This window comes from Sceloporus occidentalis, unplaced genomic scaffold (genome assembly GCF_023333645.1).
Source record: "Sceloporus occidentalis isolate IW3139 unplaced genomic scaffold, rSceOcc1.0.p SCAF_27, whole genome shotgun sequence".
Classification (NCBI taxonomy): Eukaryota; Metazoa; Chordata; class Lepidosauria; order Squamata; family Phrynosomatidae; genus Sceloporus; species Sceloporus occidentalis.
Genome location: NW_028317007.1, coordinates 12,854,864 through 12,873,438, shown reverse-complemented (window position 1 = coordinate 12,873,438; position 18,575 = coordinate 12,854,864). Strand labels below are relative to the sequence as shown.

The window sequence follows — 18,575 nt, the reverse complement described above, 5'->3', positions numbered from 1 at the left end:
CAAAACAAAAAAACAACAAACCTTTGAGGTTTAAGTAAAACACGAATAGTGCAACTTCAAGAATAGGGACATAGTATCAACCTACCAAAGTAAAATTAGAATAATTTTAATATTGAACTTTCTAATTCAATATATCCTCAAGAGAGCCTATGTGTAATCCAAATGTATGTACAATTTTATGTACATTTCTATTTCACACAAAATGGATCGCTGCTCAGTTAGTATATTTTTTTTCTTCCCTACAAAAGAAAAAAAAACCAAAAACCTTTTGTACACCAAAAGACTGATACTCCTGGCATGTTATGCAGCTCTGGGAAAAATTGATCTTGTGCAAGTCTTAAAAAGAGCTTAGGCGATTGTGTTCACTAAGAGCTTTTTGAGTAGTATTAGGTCTCAAATAGCTTGTTAAAAGCCGTTCCAACTTCAGAAATCATGTCGCTTGTGGTCATTGAACGTCCATGTTTTTGAAATGCTTGGTGGTTGCATTGTCTTGTGAGAGAACAGGCTCCAAAGGCGGCCACAAGGAAAGGATTCTGACTGAATAGACAAAAAGAGAAATGGTATAGAGTACAGCTCCCTGTCACTATGGCAACTGGTCTATAAAAAGCATAGGGTTAAGCTACTAAACAAATGCTTTAAATAAGGTTTACACATGAAGCAAATTGTGGTGAAACCGAGATCAGTACCTATGATGCCGTTACGGAGTACAAAAATGAAGCTCTAACAAAACACTTTTTGTTGTGGAAACAATACACTTTTCACACAAACCACAGAGTAGCAGTTTCATATTCAATAACATACCCATTAATTTTTTCTGGCCCAGCTAGAAATGCCCAGTGTACCAATACACCAAGGGAGCCAGACAGCAGGTCTCCCTGTCCTCCACAGCGGCGACTGCTGCCTTCATGACTGCACACTAACACTGCAATAGGACAATAAGGAAGGATTTGTGACCAAATATAATGTATATTTAGAAAAAACAAAACAGTATTACCATCTGCACATGCAAAATACTATTATAGGTTTCTTTTCATTAATACTTGTGAAAAATAAAGGACACCTTCTTTGAATTCTATGGATTTATCAGCACAAAAAAATAATCTGTTCCTTAGAAGGTCTAAAGATTAGGTAAACACAACCTCAGATGAACAACAACACATGACATATTACACATTGTCATGATTACTCAACAGAAATAAAGGAAAAACGGAGAAGCCACGTGTGTAAAACTAAGTACACCCTTACTGCTTCCATGTGAATTAAGATGCTAAGTAGCAGATAGGTGCTGCTAATCAAATGCCTCTTGATTCTTTGAATTGATCATCGGCAAGTATGACCTCCTCCATAAAAGCTGAAGTTTTTGCCCATCAATCTGGGATGAGTTCCAAGGCCACTTCAAAACAATTAAAGTACATCATTTTACAGTGTGAAAGATTATTCAGAAGAAAACATTCTAGGAAGTTGCCAATCCTCCCAGGAGTGGACATTCCGGGAAAGGTCAGACGGTGCAATCCTTAGACATACTACAAAAAAACTCTACAGGCCTCAGCATGTTAAATGCTGAGAGAACAATTATTGTTTGGAAGGGTTGCCAGGAGAAGGCCTCTTCTCACTATATAAGATGTACTTAGTTTCTCCACACATGGCTTCTCCCTTTTGACTTTATTTTTGTAGAACAAATCATGACAGTGTAATATGCCATGTGTTTTTGTTCATTTGAGGTTCTATTTACCTAATTGTTAGACCTGCTGAGGAACAGATGATTGTTACGTCCTGATATGTAAAATAATTCAAAGAGGGTGTACTTTCTTTTTCACACGACTAAGGGCAAAAATTAAATACCATTTATTACTGGCTGATGGCTCTTGTGGTGTATTTACAAGTTCTGTGTAGAGAGCTCTGTCAACAGTATTAGCAATGTTAGTATATTAAGCAATTGCCTACAAAGGTCCCATCTCATACCAACCTTTGTCTCCATCTGAAATGAGGTCACGTTCTCCCTTCTGAACAATGGTTATATTCCCCATCGCTTGACTGAGCCGTAAAACACTTCCGTGCTGGTCGTTGCTGTCCACGGGTTCTGTGAGCTGGAGTGTTATGGTTAACAAAACACGTCACACTATAGTAGACAATATGGGGAACCTCCATGTTTTAAGTATACTTTCTGCATTCTAAAAATTACACATTTTAGCTGTTCCAAGGAATGTGAATATTGATCATTTTGTTAGTTGATGAGGACATTAAAACATCCACAAAATATTTTGAGGTTCTATGCTACCTTAATTTGTTAAACAGAGGACACAAAAATAAAAATACCAGTTACTAAATTATTAAATCCACTCTTTAACAACACATCTGGTAAACTGTATAAGGAATAGCACCACTAGCCCAATTAAAGTGTAAAGTGTTGGGAGCATTTAATTATTCTGTCCACTAGGGACCTGTCAATTTCTCAGACCATGTATATACAAGGTTAAGCCTGCCCTACCTAAAGCATCCTTATCTTTGTGGGAATGAAACAGTTTATGTAAAAACGTTCTTAAAATTCAACCACAGCAGGTAGCAGGATTCATTCTACTAGTGCAGCCAGTGTACACGTTACCATAGCTTCATAAAGCCTGCTGAACTCCATAAAGTTTGGGGTGAGCACAGCTCTCTGGTAGCCTTGAATAATGGCAGGATGCTGGGCAATAAGCCAAAGTCCATCCTAAAACGGCAGGAAACACCAGGTTACAGAGGACATAACAGTGAAGTCACAACAAAGAGCGCCCCAGTGGGATACTTACTGCATCAATCACAATTGGGATGCCTTTAGACTTAGCCTTTTCAATAATGCCCTAGAAATAAAAAAATAGTAAGATTGGTTACATTAGATGAAATGCATATGATTCTCTTAAGGGCACCAAGAGATTTATTCAATGTCAAAACAAAAGGTTAATATACTGTTTAATTCATTGCTTTAAAACAAAGATCAAATGTGGCATTATAACGTCTTCTGAAAACAAACCTAAACAGTTTGGCTTCATTGCTGCATTTTGTCTTGCTGCATGGTATAGTGATTATAGTTACAGGTCATTAAGTAAACCAAAACTGGCGTATAACTGCAGAACATTGCTCCCATTTACATGTGTTAATGTTAATCTAAGCTATACCTAATGCAGGACATGTTAGCCTTTTTGCCACAGGAGCTCGATGGGTCAGCCTACAACTTGCAGGTGAGTTGACCATTCCAGCTCTGGATTTACTTCCTACGTCATATTTATAAATGTGCCATGATCTATAGCCCACAACAAAGTGTGAAAGTCTTCTCTTCTGAATACACAACCAATGAATGTAAATACATAGTCAGGTACCCATGGCTGCTAAGCCCATCTGGCTGCAATTTAACTCCGAGCTTGTTGGCTCCTGAATTCTATAAATCTGACCTGAATGTGGGCAAAAAGACCCCAAAAAATCAACAGTATAGAAATATACTTTATATAGTGTAAACATTGTTAGCTTTCTAAAAGGATGTAAGAATATCTTCACGATGACTTGTGAAGTTGGGCCAGTGTGGGCTAGTAGCGTGTGCAGCCAACATGAGAAAAGTGTTTAGTGTTATTTCTACTTAATTATTTCTCCAAACTTAAAGGTTGCAAGCAAACAACAGTTTTATATGCAGAGTTGTGGCACTATATCCTGGAAAGCGATTAAGGGTGGCTGTTGTAAGACACACAATCTCCTCGGATGGTCTACCTACAATGATAGAATTATGATGGTAACATCTTAGCACCTGAATGAGAAATGTCACCAAGTACTCTCAACAAACTAGTCTTTGATAAATACCTTAGCAATTTCCAGGATGGACTCATCTCTTCCCAACCCTGGTCCTATTACAACGGTGTGCATTCGTGGGAGCCATTTTTCAATCTCCGAAACAGCATTTGGATGGTCACTGTTTAAACAGCAAAAATGTTAGACATCAGCAAGAAACATGTTCCACATTTTAAGACCCTGTTAGCAAGCTGTTTTTTGATGTTCTCTCTTGCCAGCAGGTATTGTATTGTGTCAAATCACACCAGAACCGACAACCATATACTAATCACATTAACAAAACAAAGTATAATAATTCTGGCTACTAGATATTTCCTCGATACCCAGCAATTGTTGTAAAAAGCACTTACAGAACTGGATGTACAATTAGCTCCGGACTGTATGACTTTATAACAGTTGCAGCTTCTTTGGTACAAAACACGTGGGATAAATCTGCCCCCTGAAAAACAGTATAATGTCAGCAGACAAGACCGCACTCGCAAACACGTGCCACAACCTGGATTAGCATCAAATGAGAATTTTTCTAACAAGAGACACATTTTGGTTTTATTTAGTTTTTACGTTGCTCATTACAAATGCATAACAGTTTACGACAGATACACCTCAATAAATGACTGGCTTCGTCGGATAAGCGCTTACCTGCTATAGGAACATATAACACGCCTGAGCAGAGTTATCCTAGAAAAATATTGCTGCCAGCTGTGGGGAGGGGAACTACATATTTTTAAAAGTAGTTATTCCAAACTTATTTGGGGGGGACATTACATACCTAAAGTGCAGACAAAATACATTTTATTTATAATATTTATAAAAATAAGACCTATTTCTAGGTTATGTCAGGAATAGCATGTGATCTGCGTACGAACCTGGTTGTATATGTACTTACCACTTTAAGAGCTGAAATAGCGGCAAAGTATGGAGCTCCAGTGTATCTGCCAACAAACAGTATATGTCAAGGTCTTTGCTGTAACCTTGTGCTGCTGTCACAACTAGTATGTCATACTAAAAATTATCAGACATATTAATAGTTACATATAAAAAACAATTCTACTGTCAAGTGGCAGAAGGGATGCAGTTACCATAGTAACCTATTAGGCCTAGGGTGACAGCCAGAGGAATATTCCCACTGACTGCTCCACTTTTAGCGGTTTGTACCACAATATTTCCCGTATAATCCCCGTAAATCAACTCGTTGGCCCACAAGTCAACCCCCTAGGATGTTCCAAAAACTCTTAGTAATATTAATACGTATCTTTCCAAATCACATCGTTGTTTTTTTGGGTTTTTTTTTTAGATGTGCTGATTAATTTTATATATTAGGTTACATTATGTCAGGCCGCAAGAAGGGGTTGTAACAATGTAACCAAGTGCAAAAGAAGGCAACAGCAAGCTGGGTAGTATAGCTTGAGGCATTAGAAGCAAAACGAGGGATAGGGGATCGGATTCTACAAAGTACAAGAAGGAAGTATTTTCTCTCTCTCAAAGGAGGTGAAATGTTAGACAGAAGGTCAAAGTCTAAAGCTAGACTGTCAGACGCTTACTGTATATATTGGCAGATAAGCCCACAATTTTAGGTTAAAGAGAACGTACACCTCAGAAATCCGTTTATACCATGGCCGGATTGGGGGGCAATGAGACACTCATCTTAAGGAGGAGTCACTTAATTTTGCATAAAACATATACGGGACAAACGTAATGCTATCCGTAATACAAAGATAAGACCGACTAAAAGGGAGGTTTTTACAACCAGGCAAAAAATGGGCAGCGTGGATGGGTGAATAGAAAAAGGAGATAAAACTTTTAATAGACCTAAGTTAGAACCGGGGGTATACTGTCTGTAGAAACCAGTAAATCAGGGATGTAATATCCTTCATTGTAGCAGAGAAGCCACAGTATATGTGGAATTCCTGGATGGGCAGAATGATTCTGTTTTCCCTTTGGTGTAGTTCAGGGGAAGGTTGCCTGACCTTTCTACCCTGTGTGGGCGAGTCAGGCTTGACCCTTTTTCACAAGAGCTTACAACGTATCCAGCATCTACTCACTCTTGACATCCCCCGATGATGCCTATCTTCCCATCCTGTCCTTTGTGCTTTTTTGAAGTAAGAGGTGGTATAACATTCCTCACCAGCTGAAAAATGTTCTCCATGTCCTTAGCGGGGCGAGTCGGTCGCAGAGAGAACGATCTCTCTAAAACTGAGCAGAAAAAACTTCCAACATTAACATCTTGATCCCACCGAGCTTTGAAGTTACAGGAGCATTCCTGCCCCCCCCCCCCCCCCATAGTGCACACCGAAACACTACAGCAAAACAGATCAGAACTGGCAAGGTCCATAGGTTTTACCTCCATGCCATCAGTACCAGAAGGAGAGAATAGGGTTGAGTTTTATCTTTAAATGCCTTTTCCAATTGGCTAGAACATTGTAAAGGTGAAAAGTAACCCCCTCTTGTCATTTTTCAATGCCCTTTAAAATGTATAACAACATTTGTATGCATAAGAACGGAGGAATAGCATAGAGAAAATAAAAAAAAGACTGCTCACATCCCTCTAATAAATTGAAAGCGCAACCAGATTAAGTCTGATGTCAATAGGATTTAACATGGGGAAACATGTGAAGGGTTAAAGCACACTGGGAGAACATCTGAAACAGAGAAGAAACATTATTAGAAGTTACATTCGCTCAGTCTTAAACATTTTATAATTTTGTAAATCTTTTCAGAATTCGATGACCATCAGTTACATGGTAACATCAAAAGCGTATGCTAAATACTAAAGGAGGTTTGTAGGACAGTTACTCACACAATGTAAGTGTTGCCCAAAATCTTTGCTGCCACAGACACTGGGGAACTTCAAGCAAACTGCACATAAAAGTTGCCCAAGTTTTAAACCCTGCACTGATGCCATGTCACATCCCAGATCAACTCAAAGAAAGGTAAGGAGGCAGCACGGGAGGATCCGCTGCCACACACAGAAGCGAGTGTGCAACAGCAAACCGAAACAGGACTCTCTACCTCCCCATATTCTACAAACTTTGTGTATTCCAAGAGAAAATCATTCTGTATTGCACAATGTGCTGTATTTTAAAGGGGAAAACGGACATTTTAAACACACAGCTCAAGAGCTGATTCAATCTTGCCTGTAACATACCCGGATGGTTTATGGATGGCGTAGGTTAGTGGATAATTCTGCAACTGTGAGACGAGACCGTGTCACCCATACCAATGAAGCCACTATTTATTTTGAGACATCAACCTTCTCTAAAGGTAGGATTAAAAGGAAAACAGCGAAAATATGCATTTCCATTACATGGACTTTTTGTGTTATACCTATAGGAGAAGAAAAAGCAGATGTAGCCGTGTTAAAGGGCATTGTGTATGCTCGGAGATTGGACCTGTGAGGAGGGCTAGCATGGCTGGAGGCTGCCGTCTGAGAAGCAGAAGAGATGCCGCTAAGCATTTGTCCCAACATCTGTAACATCTGGATTTCTCGCGTGTGCTCTGCTTCCCGGCGCTTTTCCTCAATCTGCAGTCTCTGCTCCTCGTATTTGTAAAACTTCTCCTCTGCGTCCATGCTCTGCTGTAGGAAGCGCTCCATCATTGCGTCCAGGGCTACGCTGCAATGGTGCTTCTTGGATTTCTTGAGATGTGGAACGTGTGGGTTTATGTTGGACTGAATAGGTTTATAGCCTGTGATGGAAAGTAAATAAGATGCACTCTATTAGGTATCAAATAAAGTGTGGAAAATAGAAGTATTTGTAGCGGCATGAATGGAAATTAAATCATGAGGTACACGGCCTTCCAGCCATTAGCTTCCATGCAGCATCAGGTTCTAACCTTTGAGACGGTGAGTATGTGAAGATCTCCATATGGCGTCAGTGAGTACGTTCAGTTTTCTGCTGCCCTGCATGTAATCAGCATCATTCAGCTCTCTTTCTGCATGGCTGAGCACATCTCTTAAGTACTGAACTTAAAATACACTGGATCTTCTCACGGACTGGGGGAAAATGCCTCTGGTGCCACCAAGTGTTTCAATGATGCAATCAAGAGGTCGTTTTAGCATATTAAGTAAAATGTACCTGCCAATGATGGACTCTTAATAAAAGATTCATTGTCTAGGGCAGCATTAGCATTAATAGAGCCCTGCAGTAAACACACTCCAGAAGGATCTGTTGCCATGTGTGTATGGTATATATCCTAATAAAATATTCATTATAGGTAATAAATGGTACAGGGAGGGCTCCAAGCGTTCTATAGAGTATAATGATTGCATCCTCTCTCAATCTAGATGAGATTGGGACCCCTTTACTGCCCCATTCTGGGGACTTGCAGCTCCAATGCTTTTTTCTTTAGCTTGCATCTAGTTATTTTAAAAGCAAGGTTCGGGGTCTCACAATACGCCACACATTACTAGAGTGTAACTCAAAGCATTAGAGTGCGAGCAGTGATGTTACCCCTAGGAAGGGAATGGCTCCCCAGGTGACTATACCCAGAGGCAGCCGGTGGCCCGTCACAGTGACGGGGGGAGGGGTGTATAGGCTACCGGGGTGTGCACTCACCATCATTGGGCGGCACTGGGATGGCGAAGCTGGTGCCTTCCTCCACTTTGATGGGGCGCTCGGTGTAACAGGAGGCGCCCTCCCCTGAGTCCTCGGTGAAGTTATCTTGGGACGACTCGGGGCCCCCCTCCCCGGCAGGTTCCTCCTCGTCCTCCATCTCCTCCTCCTCTTCCCTGGTGTCCTGGCGCAGCTCCTCCAAGCAGGGGGGCTGAAGCAGTAGGATACCGGGCGGATCTGGCAATGGTACACAGGCCGGTTCCCCGCTGATAGCCGGTGCTGGCCGGTTGCTGAGGATCCTGTCCATCTCATCGTAGTAGCGGCAGACATTGCGGGCGTGCCCGTTCTTGTGGAAGGCCTCCCGGGCCTGGTAGTACTGGCGCTTCAGACCCTTGATGCGAATCCGACACTGCTCAGGGGTGCGATGAAAGCCCAGCTCTCTGAGCCTGCCAGCTACGTCCCGGTACACATGGCTGTTGCGGAAATTACCGTCCAGAGCATACTGTACGTCCGCCTCCCCCCAGATGTTCAGCAGGGCACGGGTCTCTAGGTCCGACCACAAGAAGCCCCGGGTGCTGGTGATCAGCTTCTGCACACTCACTGACATCCTGCCGGCCACCGGTAGCTTGTCACTAACTGGGCTCACCGGGGGGGCGCCTTACTCACTGACACTTCCCCATCTCTATTGTACCCGGGCCCTGCCAGCCGTACTGAGGAAAGCGGCTGCCCGTTGCAGTCATGCCAGACACAAAGCCGGAGCGGCGGCGGCGGGGAGGCACACACGCCCACACAGTGTCCGGGCGAGCCGGTCTCACAGCGCACCGAGGCGGTTGCGAGGGGCACGGCCAGGACTCATGCGGCTCTGTATAGGCAGCACACATACGGCTCAAACCCTCGCGTAATACTAACAATCTATTTTGTAAATGCTATCATTTCTCAATAAAGCTTCATGGAATCAAAACATCACAACAGGATAAAAAAAAAAAACATAACAACAAGGGAGCCAAGTGCACGCGCAGACATAACGTCATCAATCTGTGTTTAGACTGTCTTATGGCGGGTGTGAACCTTACCGGCCCGGCCCATTCATAGACAGCAGATGCAGATGTCATACCGCACAAACATGGTACACCCTATGACTCCCAGCCACCTTTCAGCTGGACACGGACTAGTTTAGGATTTTGAGAGAGGTAATACGAAAATAGCTATTTTTTAATGTCATTTTTACATTCCCTTTTAATTTGAGAAAATTCCAAACAATTGAGGTAGCGGCAACCATTGCTATATTTAGCGTCACGGAGAATGTCCAGACCGCTACAGACGCAACACAATAAGTCATCAATATTTGCTATATTTAGCTTTCATGCACAACTGCCAATAACGGATTTGGTTCAATACAAAATGAGTTGTGTCATGTTCCTTTTCATCCCATGGCGGCTGGAATCAGCAATGCTCCATCCGCACCTTACCCAGACCGACGCACTGTTGTGACCAGATGAGCAAAGTGACATAACAGTTCTGCAGCACGACCGTCAGGGAGCACGTCAGCTTTTAGATTACCAAAAAGAATTGAAAATGTAAGCGACGGTACTGCAAAATGTCGTCTATTGGAGCACTTGGTAATGTATACCTTTCAGCAACAGAATTATGCAATCACCCGACGTTAATCAAAATCTCAAGCTCTATAAGTCAATTATCAGATATTTGGCTACTCTTTTACCCAGGGCAAAAATATAAATATGATGCTCATAACTTGACGTAACGTTAGATAAGAACCATCTAGTCCGCCCATTTTTCCTGCCGTAAATACTCAGACCTTAATCCGTTCTTCATTTCAATTTTGGTCTATTCGTTTTTGGACAGTTTTCGTTTCCTGCCCTTTTAGTTTGGATGAAATTCGGAGAATTTTTTTTTTGTCCTTCACTCATTCTCAATGTCTACCTCCCTTCTCTGCCAAGTGCTTCCATGTTCCTGTCTCATTTTCTGCTGCTTCTTGTTCTTTCTGGCAATAGCTCCGTTATTCAGATACTTCTGGAAATAGGCGGAGCCTACTCACACACCCTGTCCCCAACTGGAGGAAAGGGGGGGAGAGGCTGTCTCCATGGTACGCACTGTGACTCCACCCTTTTGCAGAAGTACTCCAAGAAGACAGAATAATGCAGACGGATTCAACGAGAAAGAGAGGTAAAGAAACTGTCCAATATTCTGGCCTCTTGGAGCACTTCCACATAAGGACAGAGCCATGGCGCACACCACGGGGACAACCTCTCCCCCGATCCTCCAATCAGGGGAGACGGTGTGCGCGGAGGCTCTCCCCTTTTGTGTAAGTGCTCTGGGAGACCTGGTTAACGGAGCTGATAACAGGGAGAAGCGGACAAAAAAAACGACAGAAGAACAAGAGGTTGCAAGAGAATATGCGTAACTGCGGAAAAGAAGATGGGGACACGGAAGCGCTTGGGCAAAGAAGGTAGTGAGACAGTGTCTAGACACTCCTCATCAATTTTAACTCTGTGTGTATTCACTAACTTGGGAGACTGCAGGCAAGATGAATATTTAAACTCTGTCCTAAAGCCATATGAGTCCTTGATACACGAAAAGACTAACATTTCATAATCATAATAATGTCAGGCAGTTGAAATGTTCAAATTCCAGGGCTAGTAAATACACCTATACATCTTCCTTTATCTTTGAAACAGTTCCATTATCTTGTAAATCATTATTAGAATTTCCCTTACAGAAAAAAATACCCAAAAGACAGTTCCATTAAATTAAGCATGTTAGAAAATATCTAAATTAAAAAAGATAATAAAAAAGCAATTACAGCCAAACCAGTCTATATAGTACTTAAGAATTTTGTATTGCGAAAAAAAGTCGATGGGGGGGGGGATTTTGCATTTTTTTTGCAATGTAACGTAGCATTACACTCTTAATGTAAAGTATACTTTACATTTTGGTAATACTCATAGGATTATTTCATTATACGGGGATTTTAACAGTAATGTTAGTTTGTTATTATTAAAAAATGCCCTGATTTATGGCTAACTTTGTAAGTAACATGAAATTTGTAGATTTCATACCAAAAGCAGGCTTGCTAGAACTTATCTTCCATTGAGGTGCCAAACCTATTCCTGATCTGGGCTCAAGGGTCTGCCTTATTGTATGGTTTCTCTTCACATACAGCCCAACCTATGTCAGATACCTCTCTAGTTTAAATAATAACATTAATTATTAAAGTAAATAAAATAATGCTATTTCCTCCTTCTGTTCCATATACTTGGAACAGTGGTTTTGCTGTCTAGGGCTATTTGTAGAACAAATCAAGTGCCAACCAATATGCAATAAGTTATTGATATGGCTGCAATGAGAGCCTTTGGGGATTTCTTGTATTTATATTATAAGGTAGCAGGTAGTGGTTTATTCATTATTTCAAATAATTAGGATAAAAGCAGCAGATTCCAATTATAAATCGTTGCAGACAATAGCAGTGAATGAGAATCGAGGCGCTGAGCTGCACCTTCGCCCAGTAGTTTCCTACTTTGATTCAAGTTGCTGTATTAAACGCAGCTGCCAGGGAGGTACCTGCTTCCTGTAGACAGTACAGCAAAATAGCAGCTAAGACCCCCGTGGTGGCCACTGCTACCCAGGCACTGAGGGAGCCGCAGACCGCCATGCCCTGTCCACCACCTCTTACCTAACGCTGCGCACCGAGCACCGATCATTGGTGGAACTTCCGGGAGGACGAACTGACAGCAGCTTTCATCCAGCTAAGTGACAGCAGACATAGCCAATCAGAAAGCTACGCTCCTCCCACTACACGAAAACAAGCCTCGGAAGCGTTACAGTGATCGTTCAAAATTGTCTCTAACGCAGGGGCCATTTAAATGGAGCCAATTCCTAGGAGCGCGTAGAATGGTGGTGTTCAGGCAAATTAAACTACGCACTCTATACGTCTACTGCTGGTCCGTGTTACCTGTCGTGTTTAATACTCTGCAATTCAAAACAGACGAGGAATGCCCTTTCACTATCATTTCCACAAGTGACAGTTCGCGAGGCTAATGAACTGTGTTAGATCTGTGTAGGGACTCCTGAGCGGCGGACGCCATAAGGTGATGCGGGGTTTTTTGCGGCATTCTTAAATTATTTGAATGCCGTATACGTTGATTTGCCGGGCTAGTTAGCTGCATTATGTTAATGTATCCGAAATGGTAATCCGACTCTGTGTGCCCAGGGCAAATAATGTTTCTGATGCCCCCCAAATCCTTAGTCTTCTGTAAAATACCGGATGTAATACCGGGCTCTGATCACCCAAAGGCAAGCAGGCAGCAGCTATATATAGATCTCAAACGCCCCGTGCGGGTGATAAATAGGCCTCCGTATGCTGTGCTGCTATCTAGTGGTGATTTTTTGTTGTGTATTTACAGGTTTTTAGTGTTAAGTTAATTCATTAATTAAAGCTACCTATATCTTGTGCCTGTCGACCTATCATTTTAAGTGAAGATTTGCAGCAGTATGAGGCAGAACCTGTATTATCTGCTAGCGAGACCCGGTCTGCCACTCATCTGTCATCGTAGGTGTTAGTGCTGACACCCACTGGAAGTTCACTCCAGCCTTGCCGAACTCTCCCATTGCCCCTCCTGCTGGCAAACCGCACATATTACATAGCTAGGCTATGGAGCCCTGTTTGCTGTTCAGTACAGATCAGGAAAAAGAGATGGAGAAACAAAGCATTTCTCCTTTTCCAAAAAATAGGGGAAAATTACATATAAATGTCAATCTACTAATTAAATTAAAAATATATTTTTTTGGGGGGGGAGCCCAGTGATGTCACCATGACTTCCCTAGCATCAAAAATGTGTAAGCTTGCGAGCAGGGCTCTCTCCACCAAATGTATCGGTTTGTCTTAGTCTGTCAATTCTTGTCTTGTCATATCCCTTGAATTTATGTATTGTATTAAGCGCTGCGTAAACTGTTGGCGCTATATAAATAAAGGATAATAATAATAATAATAATGAGAGGCCCCCAAAGGGATCTCGAGGCATACTGCACTGGGAACAGTCCAAAAAGAAAAACAATAACAGTGTAGTGTGCAACCATGTGTGCAGAAACATTGACTTTGACATCAGGGGAACCATTTGGCCCATCTAGTCTGCCTGTTGTTTCTGACGTAAAGACTCAAAATTTATCAGTCGTTAGACTTAAAAACGCCTCTGTCCATCAGGTGTCATTTAGTGGTCGATGGCCTTAAAGTGCCAGGACTGCTTTCATCCCTATTCTTCATTTACTTTCTAAAATATCTTTTTTTTGTTAAGTCTCTGCTGCCCGTACTGTTTTTACTGGAGGATTGTATATAAAACCTCTCTGTGCTGATAGGACCTGAAACTGTATCATTTTAGTAAAATAATGTTGCTATCACACACGCAGATAGCTTGACCCCCTTAGGCTAGACTGAGGATTTTACAAAGAACAAAACTGACAGGCAACTGTAGCAAGCGCTGCATATTGTATCCTGAAATGAACTCCGGTAACAGATTAATACAGAAAGCGAGACGGTTCCATTCATATTCTAACATAATCTTATTCAACTTTACAGTTCAGTATGTTATTAGCATACCAGAAACAGCAGCGTTTCCTTAAATCAGATTCTGCATAATATGCAAAGTCACAGTTTGTTCTCACTAAATGCAATTAGTCCTTTGAGTGCTAGAGGAATGTAAATTACTTTTTGAAACAATGAGCTCCACAGCACCTATGTTACTAGAAGCTTATGCTGTCACAGTGAACTACTACGCTCAGCCCAACCAACTCATATATATTTCAACCCCTCCATTCAGTGCCCAGTATACTTAAAGTAGGTCCATTCTTTGCATGTGCCAGTCCAGGGGGTGACTGGCCAGGGCAATCACTGCAGTGCACAATGTTATCTTGTGGTTATTGAACCAACCTTTATTAGATTTTGTCATTGTTTCTTAGTTTGTAATGCACCTGGGGCATAAAACCCAAGGGCAGAGTATAGAATATTTGGTACTGTCCTAACCTCAATGCGTGAGGAAAGGGATTTAGGGGTAATTATTTCTGAGGATTTAAAGGTAGGCAGACAATGCAGTAGCGCAGCAGGTAATGCTAGCAGAATGCTTGGTTGTATAGCGAGAGGTATTAGCAGTAGAAAGAGGGAAGTGCTCATGCCGTTGTACAGATCACTGGTGAGACCTCACTTGAAGTATTGTGTACAGTGCTGGAGACCGTATCTCCAGAAGGATATAGAAATGTTGGAGAAAGTGCAGAGAAGGGCTACTAAAATGGTTTATGGATTACAAGATAAACCTTACCAGGACAGGTTAAAGGATCTTAACCTATATATCCTGGGAAAAAAAAGACGTGACAGGGGGGATGTGATAGAAACATTTAAATACTTAAAGGGAATCAACAAGGTAAAGGAAGATAGTTTATTTAAAAGGAGAAATACTACCACAACAAGAGGACACAAGCATAAACTAGAGGGGCAAAGGTTTAATGGTAACATTAGAAAATATTACTTTACGGAAAGGGTAGTGGATGCATGGAATAGCCTTCCAGCAGAAGTGGTAGATGTTAATACAGTAAGGTCATTTAACCCCTTGATGACAATTGCCGGTCCGGGCACGTCACCGAAATTCAAGTCGTTAACGACAATTGACGTGCCAGGACCGGCACGTCTTTAAACGGGTGCAGAAAGCGATCTCTGGCCCCTCCCCGGGGCGTCAACATCCGCCATACTTTGTATGGCGGCGGACGCCCGTTTTAAAAGCGTTTAGGAGGCATTTAGGAGAGCGGTCACAGCCGCAGCTGCTGGTGATCTTCGCCATCTGCAAGATGGCGGCGGCCCGGGGAAAAAAAACAATAAAGACGAAAAAGTTCGCTAGATGGTCTCCAGACCCGCTAGAGAACTCTGGCTCCACTGGCAGGTTGAATACAGGTACTGCATTCAACCATGCAAGTCAATGGAGCTCAGCTTTCTAATCACAGTGTGATTAGTAAAAATAAATTAAAAATAAAATAAAATTAATAATAATTAGAAAAAAAATGTAAAAAAACAGTAAAATGTAAAAATAATTTCCCACTGATGTCACTATCAGGGGAACCTTCAAGTTGAAAAAAATGTTAAATTTTTTTTTTTAAAAAGGCAAAAAAAATTTAAATATATATATATATATATAAAAAATATATTTTTGTGAGCAAGTCCTAAAATTAGCATATTATCTTAAAACAATTCTCGCATGGAAAGAGTTAAAATACTGGCATATTAAATGCCCATGGGGTGTCTACTTTTAAAAAATGTATGATTTGATGGGGTAAATTGAATGGGCCGGGTTCAACAAGGTCCCAATTAACACGGGGGGGGGGAAGGATGGCCACACATCTAATTTCCAATTACAAAAATGCACACGTACCAAATGTGGCCTTTTAGTTCGCCCCAAAAATGACAAACCCATGCATGTGGGGTATTACTGTACTCAGGAGATGTTGCTGAACACATATTGGGGTGTCGTGTCAAAGCGGCATATACCAGGAGCTGTAAATTCATACATAAAGTAGGTGTGTGTGGGAAAAATACACACAATAAATACTACTGCAAACTTAAAAAAAAATGCTGGTGGTAAAATGTGTGCATGCAAAGAGTTAAAATACCAGCATTTAAAATACCCTGGGGTGTCTAGATTTCAAAAATATATGGTTTTGTTGGGCACACTGAAATGGCCCGGCTCAAAGATGTACCAAATAGGGCATGGGCAGTGGATCCCCAAATGCCAAAGTTCAAATGTGGCCCTTTTGCCCCCAAACAGCCAGGCAATATCATTCATGTGGGGTATCACCGCGCTCAGGAGATGTTGCTGAACACATATTGGGGTGTTTTGTGATAGTGACATATACGAGAACTTTTTAATTCATACCTGAAGTAAAATGTGTGTGACAAAACAAATGCAAAAAAATGACTACCACAAAGTTTGACAAAGACTGGTGGTAGATATGGTGCATGGAAAGAGTTAAAATACTAGCATTTGAAATACCCTGGGGTGTCTAGTTTTCAAAAATATATGGCTTTATTGGGCATACTGAAATGGCCCAGCTCAAAGATGTACCAAATAGGGCATCGGCAGTGGATCCCCAAATGCCAAAGTTCAACATTGAAAAATGTGCATGCCCCAAATGTGGCCCTTTTGCCCCCAAACAGCCAGGCAAAATCATTCATGGGAGGTATCGCTGTACTCAGGAGATGTTGCTAAACACATATTGGGGTGTTTTTTGATAGTGACATATACCAGAACCTGTTTATTCATACCTAAAGTAAAATGTGTGTGAAAAAACAAATGCAAAAAAATGACTACCATAAAGTTTGACAAAGGCTGATGGTAGAATTAGTGCTTGGAAAGGGTAAAATACTAGCATTTGGAATACCCTGGGCTGTCTAGTTTTCAAAAATATATGATTTGATGGGGTAAATTGCATTGGCCGGCTTCAAAGATACCCGAAATGGCACATGGAGGGAAGAATTACCAGATTTGGAAAAAATGGCTTTGAAATAGCAAAACGCTACTTGTACTTATTACCCCATAACGTGCAGAAAAAAGCAAAAAAACATAAAAACATTGGGTATTTCTAAACTCAGGACAAATAGTAGAATTTATTTAGCAGGTTTTTTTATTACCTTTTATAGATGAGTAAAAGATTTTTCAACTAAAAGTTAGAAACAGTCATTTTCTTCAAAATTTTTCACCATATTTTATACTTTTTTTTAATAGTAAATAATATGATACAATCAAAACAATGTCATCTAAAGAAAGCCCTTCTTGTCCTGAAAAAAACAATATCTAATGTGTGTGGGTTCAGTAAACGGGAAAGAAGAAAATTACAGCTAAACGCGAGCAGCGCAGAAATGTTAAAACGGCCATTGTCACGAAGGGTACAAAAAAAGTAAAATCAGCCTGTCACGAAGGGGTTAAGCAAGCATGGGATAGGCATAAGGCCAAGCTAGATATAGGAAAAGGGCAAGTACTAAAGGAAAGTACTCAGAGGTTGGGCAGACTGGATGGGCCTACTGGTTCTTATCTGCCGTCACTTTCTATGTTTGAAGAGTGATGCCCCCAGCAAATGGAAATGGGTTTTGTTCCTCTTTGCATGATCTCAAACTTTAGTTTGGTGTAAAACCAAGTAACTTCACTAGTTCTGCTAATATGAGCTTGGGATAAGGATATTATCACCTTTCTGTCATCTCCTTCTTGGGGCTGTATTAGTAGTAGCACGCACCATGTACTTGTGATATAGGTAGGTGCAGGCTAAAACCTTTCATCCCAGGGCAAGACCACTCAGAAGCCCATCGTTACAATCCATATTACAAATATAAATTTACATGTGCTTCCATGGATCTCAAAATCATTGAGTCTGTCTGGGATTACATGAAGAGAGAGAGAGAAACAGTTGAGGCTGCTTAACCACTTCAGGACTGTCCTCTAACTGCGTCTTCCCTTGAAGACCGCCGTTTTATTTAAATATTTTGAGTGGAGGGGAGAGTGGCTGCTACGGATCGCTGGGGACACCCAGCGGTCAGTAGCTGCCGCCCCTCGCGATCCCAGCGTCCATAGGGACGCTGTACCTGGTACATCCCGGTCTGGCGGTGACGTATGGAAGTACCAGGTACGTCCCGGTCCTGAAGGGGTTAAATCCACAGAACTGTGGTTAGTTCCCCAAGATGTTTGGAACCTACTAGGTGCAAGAATTGATGCTGGTTTGAAAGCAAAGGGTGGTCATTCACTTTGCCTTTTGTTAACTGATAAAAATAAACCATATCTATTTTTTAAAGCATTCTAACTTTACAAAAATTTTTTCACAACATTTAAAGGGTTAAACTGCACCTTTTATTAGCATGTACAAAATAAATCTCTCAGATATGCAAAACTGTGTCAAATCCCAGCTGGTATAATTATTTTATGCAGTATGTGTTGCCTAAGCAAGTTAATTAAACATGCCAGATTTAATCTTTCTAATATGAGAAAATTGATTCACTGTGGTTCTCTCAGGACTTTTTTCTATTCCGCATCTCATTTAAAGTAAAGCTGTAAAGTACATTTCTTGTATAATTAAGATCACAAGTGAACTAGGATACATATGTATACCAGGGCTGCTTAACATTTTAATTACAAGAACATCGGGAAAAAAAATGAGATTCCCTCGAGTGTA

The 18,575-nt window shown here is 41.3% G+C and overlaps 1 protein-coding gene across 1 annotated transcript; it reads right to left on the bottom strand.

The window, feature by feature from the left end:
• Positions 1-386: 386 nt before the first annotated feature.
• LOC149299950 (uncharacterized) lies at positions 387-8,970 on the bottom strand. The gene is made up of 11 exons (XM_089485946.1): positions 8,367-8,970; positions 7,138-7,497; positions 5,856-6,006; positions 4,700-4,745; positions 4,164-4,252; positions 3,826-3,934; positions 2,787-2,837; positions 2,603-2,707; positions 1,967-2,087; positions 802-922; positions 387-537 (listed from the first exon to the last, which is right to left on the bottom strand). The coding sequence occupies exons 1-11, from the start codon at positions 8,968-8,970 to the stop codon at positions 387-389; spliced, it is 1,908 nt and encodes a 635-aa protein (XP_089342072.1).
• Between the last annotated feature and the right edge of the window lie 9,605 nt (positions 8,971-18,575).